Here is a 22,866-nt window from a genome sequence, read left to right as displayed (position 1 = left end):
ACCTAATTCCAACTTGTAGGATCTCATATAGACATTTACAAAACTTGTTCATTCTCACATCACCCTTTAAAAGCCCCACTAACAAGGACAGTAACTCTCACTTTCAGAGCAGCCTTCGCACTCCAACTGCTTGAATCACTTCCAAATTTCCCTCAATGAGATTAAGAAGAACTGAAAGTTAAACAAACTGGCCCCTTAAAAGCTACAACTGCCACATAAAGGGAAAGAATGGAGAAGTTATGGAAATACTGAAACTTGTGCCCCAGGTCAAAACACAGGGATGCACATGGATGAGTTGGAGAAACCTGTTATTTTCCTGTCCATGTATCCCACATCTCTCACACCAACCAACTGCAACTGCTCTGATTTATTAATCACTGCTAATTAATACAGTGGCTACAGACCTGATTTCCCTTTTGTCTTCTGTACCTGGAAATAACACTGGGTTTGTTTCTGGAAAGACTCAGGAAGCTCCAAAGAGCCCCTGCACTGAGGCTGCAGATCTGTCCGTGCCACTCCCGAGGGGCAGGGGGGGCACACGGCAGGGCTGCTCCTCCTGGGCCTCACCCAGAGCTCCCTTTTGCTCCTCAGCAGCAATTACCTTGTTCAGCCCAGTTAATTTATGTCCTCACAACCAAAATTTCCACCTTAGAGTTCTTACCTTATTCTGAAGCTAAAGTTGGTGGATTCCCCTGACTTAGAGCAGCTCTGTGTGGGGACACAGGAAGCTCAAGGCACAGAAACAGCTGGTTATGGACCCCAGCATTTTCTCAACTGATAAAGGTCCACACAGAAAAGCAGTGGGAACAAACACATCCACTGTCATTCCTCTGCAGTTCCTGATTTCAGCCAGTTCTATAAGGACTCCCTTGCTGCATGTGATTCCACTTCCAAATGCTGATGTCTGTCTCCTTTCAAATGAGTTTTATTTTCCCTTGAATGGGCCAGAAGTTAAACCAGACTCATTCACTTGTGAAAGCAGCATGTCCTTTTATTCCCTTCCATATCCCAGCATCCTGCCCTGCCCAGGAACCTCCTCAATCTGCTGCCTCCCCACTCTTTCCCCCTTCCACTGCTTCAAACCCAGCAGAATCACAGAATATTCTGAGTTGGAAGGGACCCACAAGGCTCATCGAGTCCAACTCAAGTCAGTAACAATCCTGCCAAACTTTCACTACATCAAGTCTCCCTGCTGCAAACTGATTTGGTGGGTAAGCCCCTTCCCTTGTTTTCATGCACAAACACCCTCACCCTGTGCTACATTCAGTTACAACATCACCACATCCCAGTCCAAGCCCACACTCCAATGGCATCCAGAGCCACACATTTCAATCCCCACCAGGAGCCTCGAAAAGTGAGTCTTCAGAAGATGGTTTAGAGATCTTTTTATCACAGTAACACCACAGAAGCTGAGCTGCTTAACTAACAAAAGTAATAATTAACTGCCTGATTTAACATCTTCTCTTGTATCAGTTTTCATGTATTAAAAAAAAATTCAGACTGACTTAGAGTGTAATTGTTTATTCAAGTAGCTGACAAGAAGCCAAAACACACGAGGGTCAAAGTCAAAATTTAAAACATATCTTTTAAAAAGAAGATTATTTCCTTGCTGTTTCCTCAGTCTCCTGTTTTACTTGGCTGGCTTTAAATGAAAACTTGGGTGATTTACCTGATCTTCCACCAAAGGGTGATTTGCTCCAAGTGTGTCCCAGCTCTAGAGGCCAACACCATCTCCCAAACTAAGAAATAACCCTAAATGATAAATGTATTTAACCAAGATCACAGAAAGTGAGAAAAATACAAATCAATTGCAAAGAGCAGGGCAGTATCATTTCAGCTGTGGGCAAACGAAACTCAGATCATAAGTGCAGTTTTAGCAAGAACTTCAGAGCTGGAGGAACAGTCTGTAATTAGACCTCAAGGACAACTATCCTGCTGGACTTGTGGGGAATATCTTATATCCAAAGGTCACTTATCACACCAAGCACAAAATCAACTGGCAAGTATAAATAATCATTTTTAACTGTACACTTCCTCTCCCTCAGAAACCCAACACAGGCAAAAGTAAACAGGAGAAAACTCTTTACTATCTATAACTAATTTCTGTATATTAAAAGCTGTGACAAGGCAGAGCTGCACAGGGATCCTGCTCCCTCCTCTCCTCCCCAAACCTCATCTGACACCACCTTCTCCTGGGAAAGGCTGGATCACTGGCAGGATGAACATTATTCTCAGAAATTGCTTCCCTGGTACAAAATAAATGGAGGAAACAAGCCATACACTAAACAAAACCACACTAGGGGCAATAATACTAATCTTGAAAGAAATAAATATAATCTGTGCAAGCACCATTGTTCACACAGAGAACCAGCACTTTTTTAATGCATTGAGAAGTTTCCAGTGCTTTTTAGGTTTCTTTTTGCTTATTATCAACAGCATGTCAGATGGCAGCCACAGAGCTCAGCATCTCCCCTTCCATCCACCAGAATCACTGCTATTTTATTATGAAGAATTCATGATCACCTTAGATTGATTCCCAGATTCTTCCCAACCTTTAGAGAGCCACCCTTGACAAGCACATGAAAGGACAGCCTGGAGTTCAGCGGCCACAGTTTACCTGTCCAGACTTCCCTGCAACTCCTCAGTGAGCAAAGTCAGTCTCTTTCCTACTTCTCAGTCTGCATAACACAAAAGCATCCCAGAGTACTGACTAAAGGTGCAAACCCAGAGAGAAACACTAGTGTAGAATGTATTAGCAAATTAAAGAAGTTGATTCTTCATGTTGCAAACATTGTTAAACGCCAGGTCAACACAGGAGTCATCAGATCTGCAACCCAAAGTACTGTGGCAATAAATCCTATATGGCCTGGTTAAGGTGCTTGAGTGCCTTTAATGCTCCCTCCATGCTACTCAGCACACACTCCAGGGAACAAGCACAGCATTCCAGGGAACTACTCCCACTCCCATCCCACAACACACCTGAATTCATTTTAAATCTACATCCAACTCTACATTTCATAGAATCATAGAATGGATTGGGTTGGAAAAGACCTCCGAGATCATCAAGTCCAACCCTTGGTCCAACTCCAGTCCCTTTACCAGATCATGGCACTCAGTACCACGGCCAATCTCAGTTTGAAAACCTCCAGGAATGGGGAATCCATCCCCTCTCTGGGCAGCCCATTCCAATGCCTGAGCACTCTCTCTGCAAAGAATTTTTTTCTCATCTCCAACTTCAATTTTCCCTGGCAGAGCTTGAGCCCATGCCCCCTTGTCCTATTGCTGACTGTCCTTGTCCTGTTTCTTACATTTATAAATATTCCAGCTTGGTAAACATATTGCTTTCCTGCAAGTTTCCGATTACAAAGTAGACAAATCTTACAACACAAATATTTTGAAAACGTAATACCTTAAAGACAGGAAATTGGCAACTTTTAAAGTCTCATTCCTTAGAAAACACAAACTGTGATCACCTTACTGGCCTGTCAGACAAACTTTTGAATATAAAGGCAATTTCAACATGTGCAAAGGTTTGCAAGTCTGAGCACTGGGTTCTTACGAATGGATCCAGAGGAGCTACTCAAAAGACACAATGCCACCAGAGCAGGGCAAATGATCTCAGGTACCTGCTGCCTTCATCTTCTGCCTGCAAATGCCACCAGGTTCTCTCTCTTGCAATCTTACATTTCCCTTTCCATCCTATCTCCCTCATCTTCTCCAGCAAAAACCCTTTTACTTTAACATGTTAATGCAGTCTAGAACAAAACATCAGCAGCTGACTCGGAATAGTAGGGAATTTAAGACCTGTGCCCTGTCAGAAGTGATGCCCCCCTGAGGTTTCCAGAGTCCCAGGTCACATTTGCTTTGGATTACAAAGCCCCCTTTGAAATACCTGTCAGTGTCTCCCTAAGCCACGGACTGTCCTTCCTAAGAGCATCTTCTGACTTCTCACCTTCCCAAAGAGAACCAACAGCAGCAGAAGAGAACTCCCAGGGGCAGCCCCACATGGAACTGTTTGAAACGCAGTCCAGGGTCAGTTCTCAGGTTACACCCACATTTACCCAGCACACTGGAGCTGGTTCTACCCAGAACTACCCCAGTGAACCACAATCTAAATAAACTCATGGCTGCACCATCTCAAGTGTCAGGCACAGCTGTGCTGCTGCAGGAGCCAGGCCAGGTCCCGCAGCAGCCCCTGCACCTTCCGCACACAGCCCAGCCCAGGGGACTACGCTGGGTGAACTCACACTGCTCCCAGAGAGCCACAGGTCAGGCTCACACACACTGATCTGTGCGTGTCTGACAGTGGAAACCTGGCCTGTCTGATGGGAGTGGGAAACACCTAATTCAGGGTGGGTTCTGCCAATGACTGAGGAACAAGCAGAGTGAGTGCCATCCAGCACGGAGTGGCACGGACACCCAGGACTCCAGGACTGCCATCAAAGGTTCATGAGCTTCCACCAGTTAAACACTGTCATGCACAGCCAGCCTTTTGGATCAAACACCAGCAGCAAATGGTGCAAACCAGCCTGTGGAATAAAGTGCCCCAGAGTGCACATTGCTCTGGCTCTGCTGGCCCCAAAGACCCCCCAAGAGTCTCCACACTGTCCTTGTCACACCCCCAGCTTCCCAAAGACTCCCTGCCCCCAGCAGCGCCCAGCAGAGCTGCTCCCCACCAGTGCGATGTGCCGGCTGCTGCAATTCCATGGAATCCACAGTGAGGGGAGCAGCACCGGGTGGGGCAGCAGCCCAGTCTGGGCCAGTAGGGCCCACCAGCACTGGGGCAGGGTCAGCCACGACAAGGCAGAAGGACTCTGGGCAAGACCTGCCTGGTGCTTCTGGTACCTTGGGATTCCCAGTCCTCCCTCTCCAGGGAAAGGCAAGTTACATATTACTAAGGCAAAAAAACCTACAAAGCAATTCCAAAGCATTTATGCCTCTTGCTTGTTTTTTTTTTAAAGTAGCCTTATTTCAGAGTCCTATTTTAACTCAGTATTGTAAATTGTGTTTGACTCCAAGACAAGACATTACAATTCTGGGAAGACTCTGTTTTCATCTTTATACTGAAGCTGTTATAGTTCCTCTTTCAACTGAGAAAACAACCCCCCAAAAAACGAGCTCAATTAAAGTAGTATTTCCACACAATCAAGTTTGCTTGACATCACCAAAACACATACTAGATGTGGAAAGCCAGGCTGCCCATCATAATATTTTGACAACAGCCACTGCAAGTTTCTTAAGGAATCAATCCAGGATTGGACAGGCAGTGCATAAACCCAGCATTTCCCAGCATATCCTTAATTACCCCGGGTACATTTCAAAGCCAGGGCTGACACTGTCAATGCCAAAACTCCTGCTCTGATAAAGGATTGCTTTGCCTTCAGTTTACAAGAGAGTGCTTGAATTCTCTCCTTTCAATAACATACTACCTTCAAAAACAATGCATGAGTACTTGAAAGACTCTGGACTTGAATGACTTTTCTTTAATGCTCCAGCCCTGAACCTTTTCTAAGATACTACTTTAAGGTGACAACACAGAACTCCACGTTTATCAAACCACTTTGTAAGTAGCACAAAGATTTAATTGCATGAACAAGGGTCCAAAAGCTAAAGAGGTTTTCTATTAGTCTTAATTAAAAGTAACAAGGAATGCAAAAATTAAAATACCTACTCCAGGAAGCATTCTCTTTTGAAGAGAACTTTGCAAATGAGTTCAGCTGCACTACTTGGCAGGCTGTGAATCAGGCACACACAAGAGCAGCAGCTTTGCCCACAACCAGCAAAAGGCCCGGACTGAGCCACCCTGGCCTGGAAGGAGCAACAGATCACCAGATTTACCACAAACGCATCTAAAGATGCATTCCAGGTTTGAGGGACAAAACCTGGGAGAGGCAAATATGATTAATTAATTTCTTACAAAGTGTATTTAAGCCTCCTTAAACAAGGAGATGAGAGATAAATGGGCAATGGGTCATTGCAATTAATGGAGTTTCACACAGTGCAGTGAAAGCCCAAGAAGGGCTCACTCAGCACTTCAACTCCAAGGCTTTATTTGTTTTCATCAGCTCAGGTGCAAGAATCCTCACTGGAAAAGGAGAATAAAACACTGAGAAAGGATAAGCCAGCAATAAAGTCACAGTCCCTCTCAACTTTCAAACATCTCCTCAATTTTTGCACTCACTTGTGCTGGATAATCTGCACTTAATAATTCTCTGAAACACACAGTGAATTCAGTAATTAATTGGCTAAAGCATAACTATATGTATTTTTCCTGAAAACCAGCAGATTGAAAGAAAGAAAAGAGATCACTGCAGGCCATGTACAGGTCTATACAATCATCTCCAAGACTGCAATAAAGTTCCAAGACAAACATCCCCACAACTAGAAAACATGTTCACAGATGATATTTTGACAAAGCAAGTGTTTTACCAGACTCCTTTCAGCAGGTGCACGTGGGTCAGTACCTGTAGCTGTGGGCACACAGAGCTCAAAGCCAACTCACTCTGGGAAGGCTCAACCTGGCTCTGTTGTTTGGACCAAGCCAGTTTGCAAAAGACACTGATGAAAACTGATTTAAACACTGAACGACTTGATCAGACTGGATCTACCCTGGATGTTCCATCAGCAGACCAAGCACTGACACTCAGGACTTGAAATTTCATTTCAAATATTAAGAAAACTGTTTCAAATTGTGAAAGAGAGCCTGGCCAAGGACTCACTGCACTGACCATCCTTCAACTAAGCCAGAGAACTTACTCTGACCGAGGTTTTGAGCTCACACTCCCCAGTGTGATCCCATTCCAGCTCCAAGAAGGAATGAGGAAGTTCAGGCTCTGGTGGCACTGCTGACTGTGAGTCCAGAATGCAATCCCACCACACACCTCCTGTCCAGAGCACAGGGCACTGCACGGGGTGCCCCAAGCTGTGCCACACAAGCCTTTCGCACACAGCCCCTTCCCAAATTCCTCAGGAGATGCTGATGTTGTGGCTCCTCTGCAGCTTTCCTGAGCTGTCCTCCCTTGCAAACATCCCACTGTCCATTCCCAGCACCGTTCCCAGCCTTCCCAAGCAGGAAGAGCTCAGAAGTGAAAGCACTGTCAGTTTTGTTGATGCCTACAGAGTTTAGGATGAAATCTGACCCCCAGATTTGCAACCAGCAGAGACTGCGGGCAGAAAATTACTCTGAAAAATACAAGTTTTTCTGTTCACACCCACTTAAAAAATGATGTCACTGGTGGTGAACACAATGGGGCTTGTATCAAAACTTAGATGAAGAATGTAATAATTATTAGTAAATTATAGTAATATTACTCACCAATTAATAGACCACTGACCACTTCCTGAAAATGAAATTAACTCTCATGAAATGTTACTAAATTCCCCCTAAAATGAGTTGAGAAGCACAACAGAAAGATAAAGACAATGAGTTCTCCACAACACAACACAAAGCACATACTCCCTGTTTCTACATACAACTACACAGACTAAAAACTCTCCAGTGGGAGTCAGTTATTAAAATGATTCCATGAATTGGAGGCTTCCCCAGTGTAGTGTGGAGAGAAACAAAACCCCTGGCCACCCAGTCCCGAGATGGGAACCAATGAGCTGCACAGAGGCTGGTCTAGAAACTGTGCCTCAATCCTCACACGTTTCCAAACTCTTATCTACAGCCCTACTACAAATTAACTGAATAAAAGTGAACACCCAAAGGTGCTTTTTCCACAAGGACTTTTTCTGACAAGTTTCAATGTCTTCAGCCAGTGCTTCCAGCACTAAATCTCACAAGGAGCTCCATCCAAACTCAGTGAGCTGCAATGCACTTGTTGCACCAGAGCTCCCCCAAGCAGCTCACCTTCCACCACACAGGGATCAGGAAAATTCCAGAAATAAAACTCTGCAGATCTACAAACAAGCTGGGTGTTTTTACTAAGTATTAAACCAAAGAGATCCTCACACTTGCATGTTCGTGCTTAGCATTCTGATGGCAAAATGATTCCCACACAAGGAAAGAACAAAGTGAAAAGAATGGTTTCTCATCCCTTCACATTTTATAGAAATCATCAATTTGCTGCAAAAAATGAAAGAAATCACCCCAAAAAAGCTTAAACAATAGAAACTAAATGGCCACAACTCTGTTTAATTGCAGCCTGGCAGCACTGAGTAACCATCACAACCCTTGAAGACATTAAGATTCTTCTCCACATTGTCCCAGCATCCTGACAACTACACAGGCGTAGCTTGGCCCACAAAAATCTCTACTGGCTACCTGGGAAGGAGAACTCAGAAAAGGAAACACAAGAAATAAAAGCAATGAGAAGGAAACATTGCTCTCCCCTTCCAGACACTAAAATGCTAAATGGCATCACTTGCCCACAGAGAACAGGACTCCAGGATTTGCTTTTCTGACTCAATGTTAACACAAGAAGCAAACGAAGCAAACGAGTGACATGGAGAAATCAAGAAGCAAGGAATTAAAACCCACAAGTGAAAAGTCAGTATTAGCAAGGAAGAAACATATTTTACTGTTTAACATGGAAAAAAACAAGCAAAAAGGAATTCCATGGATTAAAAGAATGGGCAAGTCTCCCAATGCCCTCCATGGCAGATAAACTCCCTGGCTCTCCACAAGCCAAGGCACCACCTCCAAGGCAGGCCCAGGGAAACAGGGCCAGGTCTGCTCTCCAAGGTACTTCCCCTCCAGCCCTGGAGTGGCACTTCCAGCCCAGGATGCCCCAAACCACCTGCCCAGCCAAGGGCAGCTCTAAGGGCTGGCACCAGCAACATCCAGGGCAGCCCAAAGCACAACAGCTTGGACTCAGCTCAGGAATTTCTTAGGAATTCCTTAACTTGAAAACTCCCCTTACAGAGGAAAGGCCACACAGCACCGAAAGGTAAGGGAAAAAATCATCTAACAGGAAGATTTCATACACGGGAAACAAGATGCTTTCAAGTTCTACACTAATCAAGGATCTTCTGAAAAAAAACAAAAAAGCCAAATGAAAAAAGGGATGCTGTTCTTTTCCCTTTTTGCCTTCTTCATTTCCTTTGAAGTTACCCACATAACTAAGCAGGAATACAATGGCAGAGCCTCCCAACTTTGAGGGTATTGCTACAAGTCCTTCTCCAGCTGAAGATTTCCCTGCACACAACGAGCAGCACCTCAGGAAATCCATGTCAGTGCTTCCCAACTCCCCATAGGACTCAGCAGAATGGGATTGACGTAACTCATCTTCAGCATCAGTGACCAAGAGACTTGAGCAATGAGAGAGAACCAGTTTGCAGCAGCCTGAACAGGAAAAGGCTCAGGACAAAATCATTTCTGATCACATCAAATAATACGAAGCAAAATAATCATACAGAACAAAAGCTGGAATATCTTTCCAAAAACAGAAGCCTTTTAGCTACTAAAGTCACAGAGTTTTTCCTTCGACTGCTTTACAATTACAAACAAGTTAAACACAACTTTATCTCGGTGTCACTTTCCCTTCTGCTTTAAAAAGTTCACAGGAAGGATAAAAATCCCTACATTCATTCCTTCCCTCTGGTTACTCCAGTTCCTTTGGAGCAGCACTTCACCACACTCCATAACTGCAATCTGCCAATACTGCTACAAAGAAAAGGTTATTTTCATTTCAAGTCTGGCTGCTCATCATCTTAAAAAGGGTCAAAGTCAAAGGTAAACAAGAAACAGTTACTGAATTTCAGTTTATAAACAAATTCTCTTCAACAGGAGACAGTAAAGATTTAGGTTAGTGTAGTAAAGTTGGGCAGTTACTGCAATAACTTCTCCATATTGTCTCTGCAGAGGTTTCTGAACATGGAAATATTTCAGTGGAAAGAAAAATGAATCTTAAAAAGAAAAAAGCCACACAACAGAGCCAACTGTTGTACAGTTTTGCACAACAGAAACCATCAGTCAAATGAAACTTTAGATCTGCACAAAACACTAGAGATAATTGAATAATCAATCCTGACGCTTTCAGGAAACCACTAAACAAGTAACAGCAGCTCTCGTAGGCCAAGGGATGTTAATGATGCAAGATTTGTAATAATCTTATAATATGTACTCAATATCTAAAATAATACACCAGTACTCAGAGCATAAAAGATCCATCCTCTCCACATCCCCAAGAACAAACAGAATGCTGCAATGTTTTGGAACTCTCCAATTTCTCACCTACCTCAAGGTAAACATACCCTCATCCAACCTTCAAGGCCACTCTTGGGATCTCCTACATGCTGGAACAACGTGACTGGAAGTCAGGAATCTTCAGCATCCAAATTCTGGGCTATGCTGAAGCTACACAAACAGTAAAGCACTCCAGTATCTCAAGTGTTTTATGGACCTGATCATTTTGAGAGCAGTTCTGCAGGAGAGCTGACAGTGGTAAGGGACAGAAAAAGACAATATTTAGCCCACATCCCTCTCCTGTGTTTCAGTAAACTGTGGGGGATTTGGTGGGATGGTTTATATTTTACTAAAGGTTTAAGAGAAAACATAAGGAGAAAAAAGACCTGTGAGCTGGTGCAATAGAGTAACACCCAGAAGCCTCTATTCATCAATGTGAACTGATTTTGTAAGATTTCAGAGCTCTTAGGGAAAAAATGGGCTAAGGAGGTAAACACTGAACAAAGCAAAGCAGAATGCAGGGAAGGAAACAAACCAAGAACTGTGACCAACCAAGGCCTACCAAGGTAACCTAAAACCAAAACTGCCACTACACAATCAAACCTATCTTTCCCTGCTGTCAATTTTTTTGTTTCTCACATTTACAAACCCCAAACCAAACAACAAGAACAAACCAAACCTAAACCAAAACCATCCAAGGAGGTTTAAGTCAACACACATCAACATCAGCTGCAGTCCCAAGGGGAGCCTCTCAGGCCACCAGGCTGAGCTGGGCTTGGCTTTCTGGGCCACGCCACGGCCAGGCCTGCAAGGACAGCTGAGTCAGGACTGCTGGGAGAACCAGAGTCCCGCTCTCAGCTGAGCAGAGGCACCCCCGGGGCCACAGGACATCCTGCACTCCTCACACACTCAGCACGGAGCACCACGGAAGGTCCCAGGATCGCACGGATCCACAGGCAGCTCCAGCCATGCCCACGGCTCCAGGTGGGACACAGCGACTGCAGAACTCCTGGAACAACAGACCTGAGACAGCACAACCAGGGCTGAGGTTATACTTCTGTATTTTCTGGCTTTAGGCTTAAGACTGTCTGGGTATCTGCAGAGTGCCCAGCAAAACAGAGCTGTCCTGACCAGGCCCTCTGGACAGCACAGAAATGTAAATATTACTGGAGAACAAATGAAACTCAATATAACCCCTCCTCGACTGACAAGATCTGGCATCCAAAGGAACCAAGGAATGCACAGAGCATTGATATCAGGGTTCATCTGGGGATACAGAATGCTGCAAATTAACATAAAAGCATGGAAAGTCCTCAACACACATAAGTGTTCCTCTACAATTAATGCCATGAGAGTCTGCTCTTAAGCCTTCTGTAAATAAACAGCCTTATCTTAAAAAGTTATCAATTGTGTCCTCCGTTTTTTTACTAAAAATGTTTATATTGCAGAAGACTAATTCAGAAATGAGACTTTTTATGGAGTTTATTGCTATAAACCCTGCCTGGGAGAAGGTAAGTGATGCTAACAAAGCTACAGCACTCAATGAGGAATTAGACTGTTTGCTTTGAGTGAACAGATTGTCTTATGGTGAAAAAACTCCTCTGAAGTCAGAGCTTTTCATAGGGGAATTTGTGTTTTGCAGAGTTCCTGGATCAAATCATAACTTGAAATCACTGCTTCTTCTCAGGAAATAACTTCAAGAGCAGGGAATTTACTGGGTTTCATACTTAGGTCAAATGCTGAAAATAAAGATGCTGCAAGAGACGAAAAAATAAATATATCAAAAAATGCCAACATTGCTGATTCTGACCATAAAATGCTGCCTGCCTCTCATGCTTAAGCACAGCACTGAAGCTTTGTATTAAAGATATATATATATTAGGTATATAAGCACACTTACAGACAAAAAACAGGCCAAAAAATAAGGTTCCAGTTCAGGACCTTAAGCAGAACCAGAGCCACTGACTGCCTGTGCCAAACCCAGGCCTAAGGACCTGCAGACTTCCCAGGACACAACGCTGGGCCTACACAAAGGCCACAAAATCTCCTGCTCTGCCTGCTCTGGGGGTGTGGGATAACACTGCAGCAGTTTACAATGGGATTAATATGCCTCTAATAAAAATATGCCTGTTTGTTTGCAGTGTTGTTCAATTCCACCCTTCTGTCACCCATCAGTTGGGAACTTCTTGTGAAGAAAACAGGAGCCTCCCACGTGTTCCTTTCCAAACACCACGCTGAGAGCTGTCAATTCACTTTCCAAGTGACCTGCCATACAATTGCTACCAAACCATATTTTATAAACATCAGGGCAAATGAAGACAAAGGCCACCATGTAGCCATGTAAAAATATTTAGTTTAGCAAGAAAATTCCTAAACAAACAAAATGCTGTTCCCTGGCCCTCTCTGAAAGCCCTTCTTGGGGAGCTCCAGTGCAGGGATGATCCCAAAGGCTCCGTGGGCAGAGAAGGAATCGCTGGCAGGCTGTGGCTCTCGCATCTCAGGCATGACCTCATTCTTTACTACCACTTTTCATTTCTGCTGCAGTGTTTTAAAAACCAAGGTCTGACAGTGTTTCTGTATTATGTACCTTTCGTTATTACTCAAGAAATGCAAAGAACTCAACTGGAAGTTATAAAAGAAACTGGCCCTCCCTCTCAACTCATCCAGTGAGGAGGGAGCACCATCACATGTCTTTGTACCCAAACACACACCAAATAGTTCTGGTTATTTACAGTGGCTTCTTTCTCCAAAGGGAAGTCCAAACCTCATGTTACCTGAGCAGCATGTTGGAAAATTAACTGCATAGTAAAAGTACTGAAGAATTTCCCTACTGAATACAACTTAAAAAGACAAATTTACTCATAAATAGCAACTATCTAACTTAAACAGAACCATTAAATTATCCATACCTTAGCTATATACATATTAAAAAAATAACTGCAAAAAACTGATTTAAGACACTGCTTTATCCATAGGGGGATATCCATCTGCCTAAATCTCAATTACCTTAAAATGACTGCAAAAATCAATTCATACTGAAATTTCAGAGGTTTCCTGAAATATCACATTTAATGTTAAAACAATCTCCATCAAGTTTAAGCCATGATTACTTATCAATCCATCCAAACCAAGGAAAATTATCTCTTCCAACAAGTAGCTGTCATTGTATACCACTGATAATTTAGTCTTATTTTGAACCTACTGTTTATAAGCATTTGGTCTATAATATCAAGGTATTCCCCACCTCTGCAGTTGAGAAAGATAAGGGATGCATCCTAAATTAAATAAGTATCTTGCTCAGAAGAAGATATTGGAAGCACAAGCTCAGTCAAACTCAGCAAACAAATTTAACAACCCCACAGAACTCTGATGTTCACCTTTTAATCTGATTTATCCCGGCCTCTGGGCTCTCCTCAGAGTTAGTTTTACACCTACAATTGCACTTTCCCAGTGAAACACTGGCCATCACACACATAGCACTTCCCCGGCAAGAAAGAGGAAAACATTTTACTGTAGCATCTTCGGGAGGAACAAACACCACAAGGAATTGGGCCTCATGAGAGCAAAGACAACTCTACCCCAACCCTTTGGAGGCAGCTTTCTGTGCTCCACTCTGCTGGAATGGGATGTGCAGCCAGGAAAAATGCCATGTTTAACCCCCGAGGCAGTTCCAACTTCCCTCTAATCGCAAACTTCAGCAGGTAAGTTGCTTCAGTTCCTCAGCATCCGTACAAATGGTGGGTTTTGGTCTTTGTTCGCGAGGCAGAGCCCCTGAGAAGCTGCGAAGGTCCCTTGACTGCCGTGGAGCGCAGGTTCCAAAGGGATGGATACACGAGGCCTACAGGGAATTTCGAGCCCCGAAGGTTCCCGGTGGCAGCGGCAGCGGGGGGAACACCTGCTGTATCGCCTCTGCGACCCTCCCGGGAACACCGGGAAAGAGCAAACTTCGGCAGGGAGCTGGAGACCACCCCCGGAGCCAAACACCCGCCAGCATCTTCCCTGCCGGGCCGAGCCGAGCCAGGCTCCTCCCGCAGCCGCTCCGGCAAAACCGGCGCCCGAAAAGCACCTGCCCCGCGTACCGAGGCCGGCACGGGGAGGGGAGGCAGGATCGCTCCGAGCTGCGACTGCGAAGGGGCCCCGGCCCAGGCCCGGCAGCGCCGGAGCGGTTCCCGGGCAGCTCCCGAGCCGGGCAGGCCCCGGTGCGGCTGCGGATCCCGCGGGGAGCGGGGATGGAGCGGCACAGGCGGAGGGCCCGCCCCAGGCCGCGGGAGCCGAGAGGGAAGGAAGCGCGGAGCGGGGCACGGAGGGAGCTCCTCACGGGCGGGCAGAGCGGAGCCCGCGGCCGGGAGGGCCGAGGCGGGCGGGCAGAGGCGAGGAGCGAGGCGAGGCGCGGAGCGACCCGGTGCAGAGCAGGGTCCGCGGGGTCCCGGCCCGGGGGGAGGGAAGCGGGGGAGGGCGGCCGCACTTACTCTCATTTAACACCTCCAGCAGCTCGGCGCAGCTCTCACACATTGTTCATTAACAGCAGCAGCCGCCGCCGCCGCCTCCTCCCGACCATTGATTGATCCGCTCGGTGCTGCTGATTGATGATTGATGGGGGCCGGGGCGGGGGTCACCGGGGGGAGGGGAGGGAGGGGGCGGGAAGGAATGGGAAGAGAAGGGGAGGGGGGGGGAGAGGCAGGGGCCGGTCTGGGCTCCGGGGCGGCTGATCAATGCAAATGAGCCTGTGGCGGCGGCGGCAGCGGGGAGGAGGAGGAGGAGGAGGAGGAGAAGCCGAGTCACTCACTGGCTCCCAGGGACTCCACGCGCCGCCATTTTGCTGAGGGGGAAGGAGGAGGAGGAGGAGGAGACGCGGGCGAAGGGGGGGCCGGGGCGCTCGGGCGCCGCTCGGCAGTTTCCGACCGGGCGGGAGGAGGCGAAGGTGGCCGAGTCCCTCCTCCTCTTCCCTTTCCCCCTCGCCCCGCCTTCCCAGCGCGGCCGCGAGCGGCGGGATGGCAGCGGGCAGGAAGGAGGGGGAAAGGGGCGGGAGGGCAAAATGGCGGCGGCGGCGGCGGTTGGGCGCGCGCCCGGGAAGGGCGGGAAGCGCCTCTCCCTGCCCTCTCCCTTTTCCCTGCCCTCTTTCTTTCCCTCCCTGCCTTCCTCCCTTTTCCCTACCCTCTCTCTGCCTTCCTTACATCTCCCTGCCCTCTTTCCTTCTCTCCCTGCTCTATTCCCTTCTCCCCCTGCCCTCTCCCCTTCTCCAGGACTCTCCTCCCGGCGCTGCGCTCTGAGGGCGCGGGGGGAGCGGCCTCTCCTTCCCGCCCCTTCCCTCCCTGCGGTGCCGGCGCCGCGCTCGCCGGTCCGGGGGCTGCCCCGGGGACCTCCCGCCTGAAGGGAGCGCTTGTCCCGGAGCTCCATAAGAAGGAAATTCCCGTGCTGCCAGGCCGGTTTCCAGGCCCTGGTGGGGGTTGTCGGCGTTTTCCGGGGCACGGAGGAGCCGCCGCCGCCATGTCGGTCGTGCACACGGAGCCTTGGAAGGGCCGCGGGAGCGCTTTCTGCTAATAACTAATTTATTTTTACCTCCTGTAGTTTTCCGCCTTGCTTTTTTCCCCCTCTCTCTTTGGACAGTGATTTCTTCTGCGCGATGTCTAAGGGTAGGTAGAGCATCTGTGAGTCGCTGGGAACAGCCCTTTTTTCATTGAGAGTTACGGTCTGTCTTAATAAACGAAAGATTTTAACTGAAGGTACAGAATTTATGTGGATTACAGTTTCGGACGCGTTTTGATCGAGGTTTCCTACCCACGGATTACAAATCTTCAGCTGTTCTCCATTAAAAAACCTACTTTTTTTTTTCCTTTGTGTAAATTCAGCTCCCTCTGCCAGGTCCGCGGGACGGGAATGGGGATCCCACCGTAGGGATCGGGGCCGGTTTTCCCCCAAAGCTTCGGGGACTCATGTGTATTTCTCAATTTCTTTTTTTGTATTTCTGTGGTACCACCCAGCGGTGGCTCCGCGTGGTGCTCCAACCTGAATGCCTCGTACACAGAATTAAGAAAACAGATCTATTAATAGCCGCAATGCAGATGCGATATTGTTTGTGAGAGAGTAAAAAATGAGGGGAGAAAGGGAAAAAAACCCAAACCTGTTCTGAGTTCTTTGGTGGCTGTCTTGTTTGTTTTTTTTCCATTTAAAATAAGCCTCATGACAATGTGGAGATGCAGTGCTGGGGTTTTTAATTCCACGTGCTTATTTATCCAGGCTGATCCCAGCACGGGGGTTGTGTGTGTAACTCCCACTGCACAAGGCTCTCCTAATAGCCCTAACACGGAGAATTCCGCTGCTGTTTAAAAATAAGACACAATTTACTGTCAACAACAGCTAGAACTGCGGTGGGAGGCAGGAATACACTGGCATGATCTTTCATCCACGCTTCTTGTCACTACTTGTTATTGAAATACTTTCCAAGTCGGGTTTATCATCAAGGGTCGCTATTCCTGAATACTCCCTGCTGAAGTTTCCTTTTACTAATTTAAACAAATACAGAAAATTAGCTTCAGAGTCTACATAAGACACAGATTTCCTCATCTATTCCTTTTATTCACACGTTAATGCAAATGTCTTTCAAACAGGATTTCTGAAAATAACAAAGGATATTAATAAGAGGCAGGAGGAAGACTGTGAGTAAAACACTAAAAACTTCCCTTCAACTTCTTACTCATCTTCCTTATTGGGTATAACTTAATATTTTAATTCCTGATAGTATTTTTTAATCAATGTCTTTTCTACTAAGAGAAATCTAACCACCACTAGCTAGTTAGTTGTTAAACTAACCAGTTATATATATAACTAAACCTTCATAATAATAACTATTTAAGAACTGGTTTAGTTATTAAAATTCCAGATACACCAGGCATTTTTTGCTTGTGTGATCTCTTCCAGATAGCCTGAGAACTCTTATGATGGGAGAAAAAGGAGCAGTCCAGAGTATACTAATTTTCATGTTCTGCTCATACCTGACTTAAGGTAATGACCACCTTTCTCTCCCACAGCACTGATTTCAAAGCTTGAGATCCATCAAAAGGTGGATCAGAGGAATTTGTGTTGTCCATATGCATTAGTTTTCATTAGATGTTGTTGCTGCCTTACCTTTTATGCGTCCAGATTATTTCTGTTATCATAGAAAACCTTATTCTACAATCTGCATGATCTGATTTTAATTTGCACTTTCTGCTTTTTCTTCCTTCTACAGACAGGCCTTGCAGTAATTTCTGTAACTGAATCAAAATGAGCTGCCAGAACACCTCAGATTGTTTTCCTGCCAGAGCAGCTCTTTGATCTGAGAGCAGCCCCACAGAAACAGAGGCAGCAGGAGGAAAAGGGGCCTTCTGGTGTCACAGGCCGAGCCCCAGGAGCACAACAGAAGGGCAGGGGTGACCTTGAGTCACTCCTGCTTTTGTGCAGCAAGGAACACTGAAAGCCAAATTCCTTCTACTGCACACCAATGTCTTTGAGCTAGGGATTTTAACCAGAGATTAAATTGCAGAAGAGAAAAGCTGTAACTGCTGCTCACAGCAATCATCAGCCTCCTGCTCCTCTGTGCTTTGCCTTCTCCTGACCTTTGTTCTCTCCATGTGCCATCCCAGCAAGGTTGTTCTATCCCCAGGAGGTCTTCCCTTCCCTTGGCTCTGATGCTTCTCATCTGGAAATATTTGCTCTGGTAAAGTGCCAGCACAGCTCTGGAGGAGTAACAGAAATACGAGACCTGCGCAAAACTAGAATTCTTAATCCAAATTTAGGACTGGATTAAGAGTTTCAGAACATACACTTGCAATGTCCCAGCACTGAACTAGTACTCCTGTTGTTCTTTAACATAAAGATGGAGTCCAGTTCTGTCTGTGACCTCTGCTGGAAATCATTGTAAGCCACGTGCAACAAAACCAAGTGACCCACTTTTAAAATTGCAGCACTTCACTTTCATTGCTCTCTTGGCATTCCAAACTTCTTAACGAGGTTCTCGTTCAATTAGACCCTGAGAAGCCAAATTTAATTAGTTTGGTTTACCCCAAATAGTAGAGAATATACTCAGAATTTGGCTGTATTAGGCCAAAAATATAAGTACAGATAAGGTATTTCTAAACATGAGAGAGCAAGTGAACCATCTTACCAGAGTCCAGGCAGCTTCTGTTGTACACTGGGACCATGAAAGACTATAAAGACTCACAAAAAGCTGAGACAATATTTAAAAATACCTAAGAGATATTTTAAAATACCTAAGATTTAAAATGTGTTCATCACAAAACCCCCAGGCCCTCACAGATACATGATGGGCTCTTGGAGGAGAGACTTCCCAATGTCTCTCCTAGAAAAAAGTGGTTTGGCTTTTGACTTACCAGGAGTAAATAAAAGTGATAATCCGAGTGTCTTCATTTTATCCATACCCTCAACTTCCCAAATATTCCTCCTCAAGCCCATCTGCTTGTACCCACTTACAGCACAAACCTGGAGGGGGAAACACACCCAGACCAACAGCAGCACAGGGGGCAGGTTTGCACATCTGGAATCGGGCAGGGTTTGTGGGCTTTGGGTCACTGAGGGGCACTGCGTGTGTGGGAAGTGGATCCCTCAGCTGGAATAGCCAGACCTTTTCCCCAGGGAACCCTCCTGGCCCTGATCAGCCTTGTACAGTGAAGGATCTCTTGAAGCTGCAAGTCCAAAAGTTCAGTTTCAAGGAATCAGGTGCAGAGGAGCCTCCCTGAGGGGCAGCTGAAGGAAAGGGCGTATTTTTTACGAACTTTTGGCTCCAAGATAGTTTTTGAAGAGCAATCTCCAGCATTTCAGTTTCGCTCTGTAACATTTGGAGACAAACCCAGTAAGTGGAGAGAGGGAATTCAGACAAACCTTCCAGCAAATCCAGCTCAGGGGTCTGGGACCAGCAACAACCCAGTGATGGCTGTGGGACAGTCTGGCCCCTCATCACAACACCAAGGCAAGTTCCTCACCTCAGGCAAACTTAATGCATCATTTTCAGCAACTTTCCTCCTTTTTTCCCCTTTTCTTGCCTTTCCACTGCTAAAAACTGTCAGAGGTAACTAAAGCTTTTTTTGCATAAATATTAGCTTTATTGGAAAATAGTTCACTTAAACCAATCAGATTAACACACACCAAATTATTCTAGTTTAAAAAAAACCAAAACCAACTAATCTAAAATGCTTTGGAAGAGAATCTGCTTCAGTTACAGTAGCAAACACATCATGGCAGCCTGACACAAGTACTTGGGGTGTCTCCATCAGCTGACAATCAATTCATGTAAACACAGAAAACACCCCAAAATAATTCATCTTTATCAATGTACCTGAAGTACACAGAACTGGGTTTTGTAAAATCTGTATAGAAATATGCACAAAACATTGGTTTACATATAATTACAAGTTATGTAGATGTTTATATGATGGTTCATGCTTTTTATCCATATATTTTGATTTACAGAGTGTGCATTAGAACTAGAACTTTCTTAGATGTACATTGTCATATTTTTTCCACATTCAGGATTACTGCACTAGAAATATGCACACACACAAGTCAGATCTTCAGTGGTATCCAGAACTCTGCACAAGCTGCATTTTTGTAGCAGCTGCAGAGATCAGGGAAAGGCACCAATGAGGAGAACAAGACAAGACCACAGTTAAATTTTTAGATCTAAAAGGGAAGCAAAACCTAAGATTAAAATGCTGTTACTTAGATAATCCATATGGTATCAAAATAATTAAACAACTCTTCTCTGAACCAACATAAAAATACAATTTGGATTTGTTGTTTGAGAGTTTAGATCATTTAGTTCTTCAGTGGACAACCTGACCATGAGCCCCAGACCAACTTCAGCCTTTGAGGAAGGAACATGTAACTTCATACCTGGATGGTTTTGTTCCAGACTGTTAAAGCCACCACCCATCAGAACCAATTCAATCCTTCCTGTGCAGCTCACTGACCATTCTGCCACCACACTCTGTGTGGGATTTATTTCCATTTCATGCCCTTTGCACTGCTGTTGATGACTTGTCGCTCTAACGCTGCACCTCAGCCCTGTCATGTCCCTCCCAAGCATGTCCTTTAACAGCACTTCAAATATTTCCCTCTGAACTGCCCACTACAGACGATGCCACCTTCACAGAGCACAACAAAGAGCTCCACAGCAACGGGAAGACATGGAAGAGCTTAAATCAGGAGCTCCAGGGAGAGGAAGAAAGAAGAGTTTTGTTGCTAACACAGCAGTTCAGTTTTGGTGGGCTGTACTCTAAGTCCCAGCCACGGAAGGTTTGAGGAACCTTCTCTCCCAGGATCAGCAAGTGCCAGCTGACCCAGTGGCAGCTTTGTAAAGCACACAGGGATGGGCACCAGCACCAAGTGTGGACTGGGAACATCCCGGGCCCAGCTCAATCCTACAGGAACTCTGCTAACTCAGACACTTCTACTGCAAAGGAACACACAGCACAAAGGGAGCCACAGCACAGAAACACCTCCACTCCTGCCCAGCCTCGGCTTTACAGCTCTCAGGGAACGGCCACACTTGGCATCGCAGTGACAACCTGGAGATTGGAGAAACTGTGGGAGAGCTTGACATCAACTGTTAGAAACAGAGACAAGACATCACAGAGATGGGGAAGCCAAGACTGTACACAACCTTAGTGTCCATACTGTTCATAAATCTGAGAAAATCATTTAACTACAAAACTTTAGGTACAAAAATAACTGTAGATCTTGTCTACACGTGTTATTAACACGGACTATTATTAACTGCTTAGTCAAGATACAGTGCAATACCTCTTTGAAATAAATTGCAAAGAGTCCAGAGAGAAAAAGAGCAAGAGTACCTCATTCCTGGCATTTGATAGTAACGTGGTATGGAATATTTATCCATGGAGGTAAGTCAGAACAGCTACTGTACTTCCAAATGGAACCCAACTTTAGTTCATGTTAACTTCAAGCACAGCCAAAGTCCTTGAGATGAGGCAAGCCAGAAGCAAGTTATCTAGACCTCAAGGAACTTCTCCTACACCTTCAAATACAAATCTTAAATATGATCACAGCATTTTCATCCAATAAAAGAATAAGCCGAAGAAAGAAAAATAAATGTAAACCAAGTTTATTTTGCTTTTAAGTAGTGTTCTTTAAGCACTACAGCATGGTAAACAATGTAAATTAGTATAAGTCATCTCAAAAGCCATTTTTTTTATTTATTTTATGAGTTGTTAAAAAGATGCAGCCTATTCTAACAGGATAAATATTTTAACCATTTCACTTCGAGTTAATGAAGGCTCACAAATGAGCAACACTCCTCATTGAGGAAAACAAAAAGCTGTTGTCGACAAAGCGACAGCACACACACAAAAACAAAAGAACTGTGTAAAAATAACTAACTGTACTGTGTTCCCATACTCTTTAGAAGTTGCTTTACAATGGGATGATATGCACATGATCTTGCTGCGAACTTGCCATACAACTTGCAAATACACGTAGCCTACAGCCTTACCACTCAGTCCAAAAAGCTGCTAACTGCTCCCACCAAAGGCAGCACTAGAGTCCTCTGCTGAACAAGGAGTTCAACCTGCTTTACTCTTTACCTTTTCTCCTAGACTGCAGGACAGGCTAGAAAGAAAACGAGCCCGAATTTAAAATCGATACTCTTACAGGAAATTGGATTATTTTGCAATATAGTCTTTTACAAGTTAACGTTTTGCCTATTTTCCCCTTAGCCACAAAATGGGCATGAAGTAATTACTTTGAAAATGCCTTAATTTTCAACTTCATGCAAATCTAAATAAAGATGACCAAACAAAAGCTTAAACAATGGAAGGATATTTCACAGAAAATTTCTTATACAAAAAACACATAAGAAAAAGGGCCACTAGGTGACATTTTAATTTACAAATTGGCATCATTTTGGTCAACAAATATCCAAGTGCTGTTTTCTTCTATCACAACAAAGTAGCTGTACAGAAGGAAAACTGCAAAACTTGTTTTATTTTCGTTTTTAATCGCACATCTCCTCAGGAATTTCATGTGGATTAAGGATGCCAGGTACAGACATCTGAAGTTTATGCTTCTCCTCTTGAGCCTGTCGAAGGGCTGTTTCTCTTTCCTCTAAGAATAAATCTGATGTGTCTTCACCTGCAAATTCCTGTATAATTCACACAAAAACATTAGTTTGTTGTCAAATGCTTTGGGCAGAGTTAAAAGCTTCCAAAATGGTACAGAAAACACCTTCCCAATTTCTGGCATACTGTTTGCTTGGGTTTCTGTTCCTAAGGTCAGAATTAATAGAAAGCAATGCAAAGTAACTGAAGATTCTCACCACGTTACCCAGAATTTGGGGCAGAATCTTTACAATTAAAGCAGAATCCTTACAACTCTGAAATACTTGACAATTGCCATCTCAAAACTAATTAACAAACTCTCTCCTACAATCTTAAGAATTCCAGCACCTTTGGAAAAATGAAGGCACAGCATTACTGCAGCAAATCTCACAATTGGCCCTGATTCCAAACAGAACTGAAACAAAATCTGGTGAAAAATGAACTTATTACCCATTAAAGTTCTGCAGTTTTAAGTTCTCAGACACAGGAGTTGTGTGCAGAGTGTAAAACACAAGTGATGATGTTTAAGCCCAATCTGTAGAACTAAATCCCACTGAAACAGATTGCATGGAACACCCCTCAGTCACAAAAGCCACTGCACTGAGCTCTGATTGCATTTTAAAGAGC

At 44.9% G+C, this 22,866-nt stretch overlaps 2 protein-coding genes and 1 long non-coding RNA gene across 14 annotated transcripts in view; 1 reads left to right on the top strand and 2 right to left on the bottom strand.

Annotated features, from left to right (window-relative positions):
* Positions 1–14,901, bottom strand: part of USP34 (ubiquitin specific peptidase 34) — a 103,017-nt gene extending 88,116 nt beyond the window's left edge. For all 10 annotated transcript variants that reach the window (XM_071582180.1, XM_071582188.1, XM_071582187.1 and 7 more), the window contains exon 1: positions 14,599–14,901. In XM_071582180.1, the coding sequence (XP_071438281.1) occupies positions 14,599–14,641 (43 nt within the window). In that variant the 5' untranslated portion in view covers positions 14,642–14,901. The remainder of the gene's footprint in view (positions 1–14,598) is intronic.
* A 263-nt stretch (positions 14,902–15,164) lies between these two features.
* On the top strand, positions 15,165–19,565 carry LOC139685396 (uncharacterized). 2 transcript variants are annotated; one of them, XR_011700102.1, is made up of 4 exons: positions 15,165–15,762; positions 16,738–16,785; positions 17,052–17,131; positions 17,358–19,565. It is a non-coding gene; the product is annotated as an uncharacterized lncRNA (long non-coding RNA). The 2 variants fall into 2 exon arrangements; XR_011700101.1 differs by having other exon boundaries at positions 17,048–17,131.
* The window catches only part of XPO1 (exportin 1), a 35,188-nt gene continuing 31,532 nt past the window's right edge, over positions 19,211–22,866 (bottom strand). For both annotated transcript variants that reach the window (XM_071582178.1, XM_071582179.1), the window contains exon 25: positions 19,211–22,283. In XM_071582178.1, coding sequence (XP_071438279.1) covers positions 22,137–22,283 — 147 coding nt within the window. In that variant the 3' untranslated portion in view covers positions 19,211–22,136. The remainder of the gene's footprint in view (positions 22,284–22,866) is intronic.

Source organism: Pithys albifrons, chromosome 2, assembly GCF_047495875.1.
Source record: "Pithys albifrons albifrons isolate INPA30051 chromosome 2, PitAlb_v1, whole genome shotgun sequence".
In the NCBI taxonomy this organism is placed as follows: Eukaryota; Metazoa; Chordata; class Aves; order Passeriformes; family Thamnophilidae; genus Pithys; species Pithys albifrons.
Note: the sequence above shows the minus strand (reverse complement) of the source record. Positions and strands in the feature narration are given on the sequence as shown.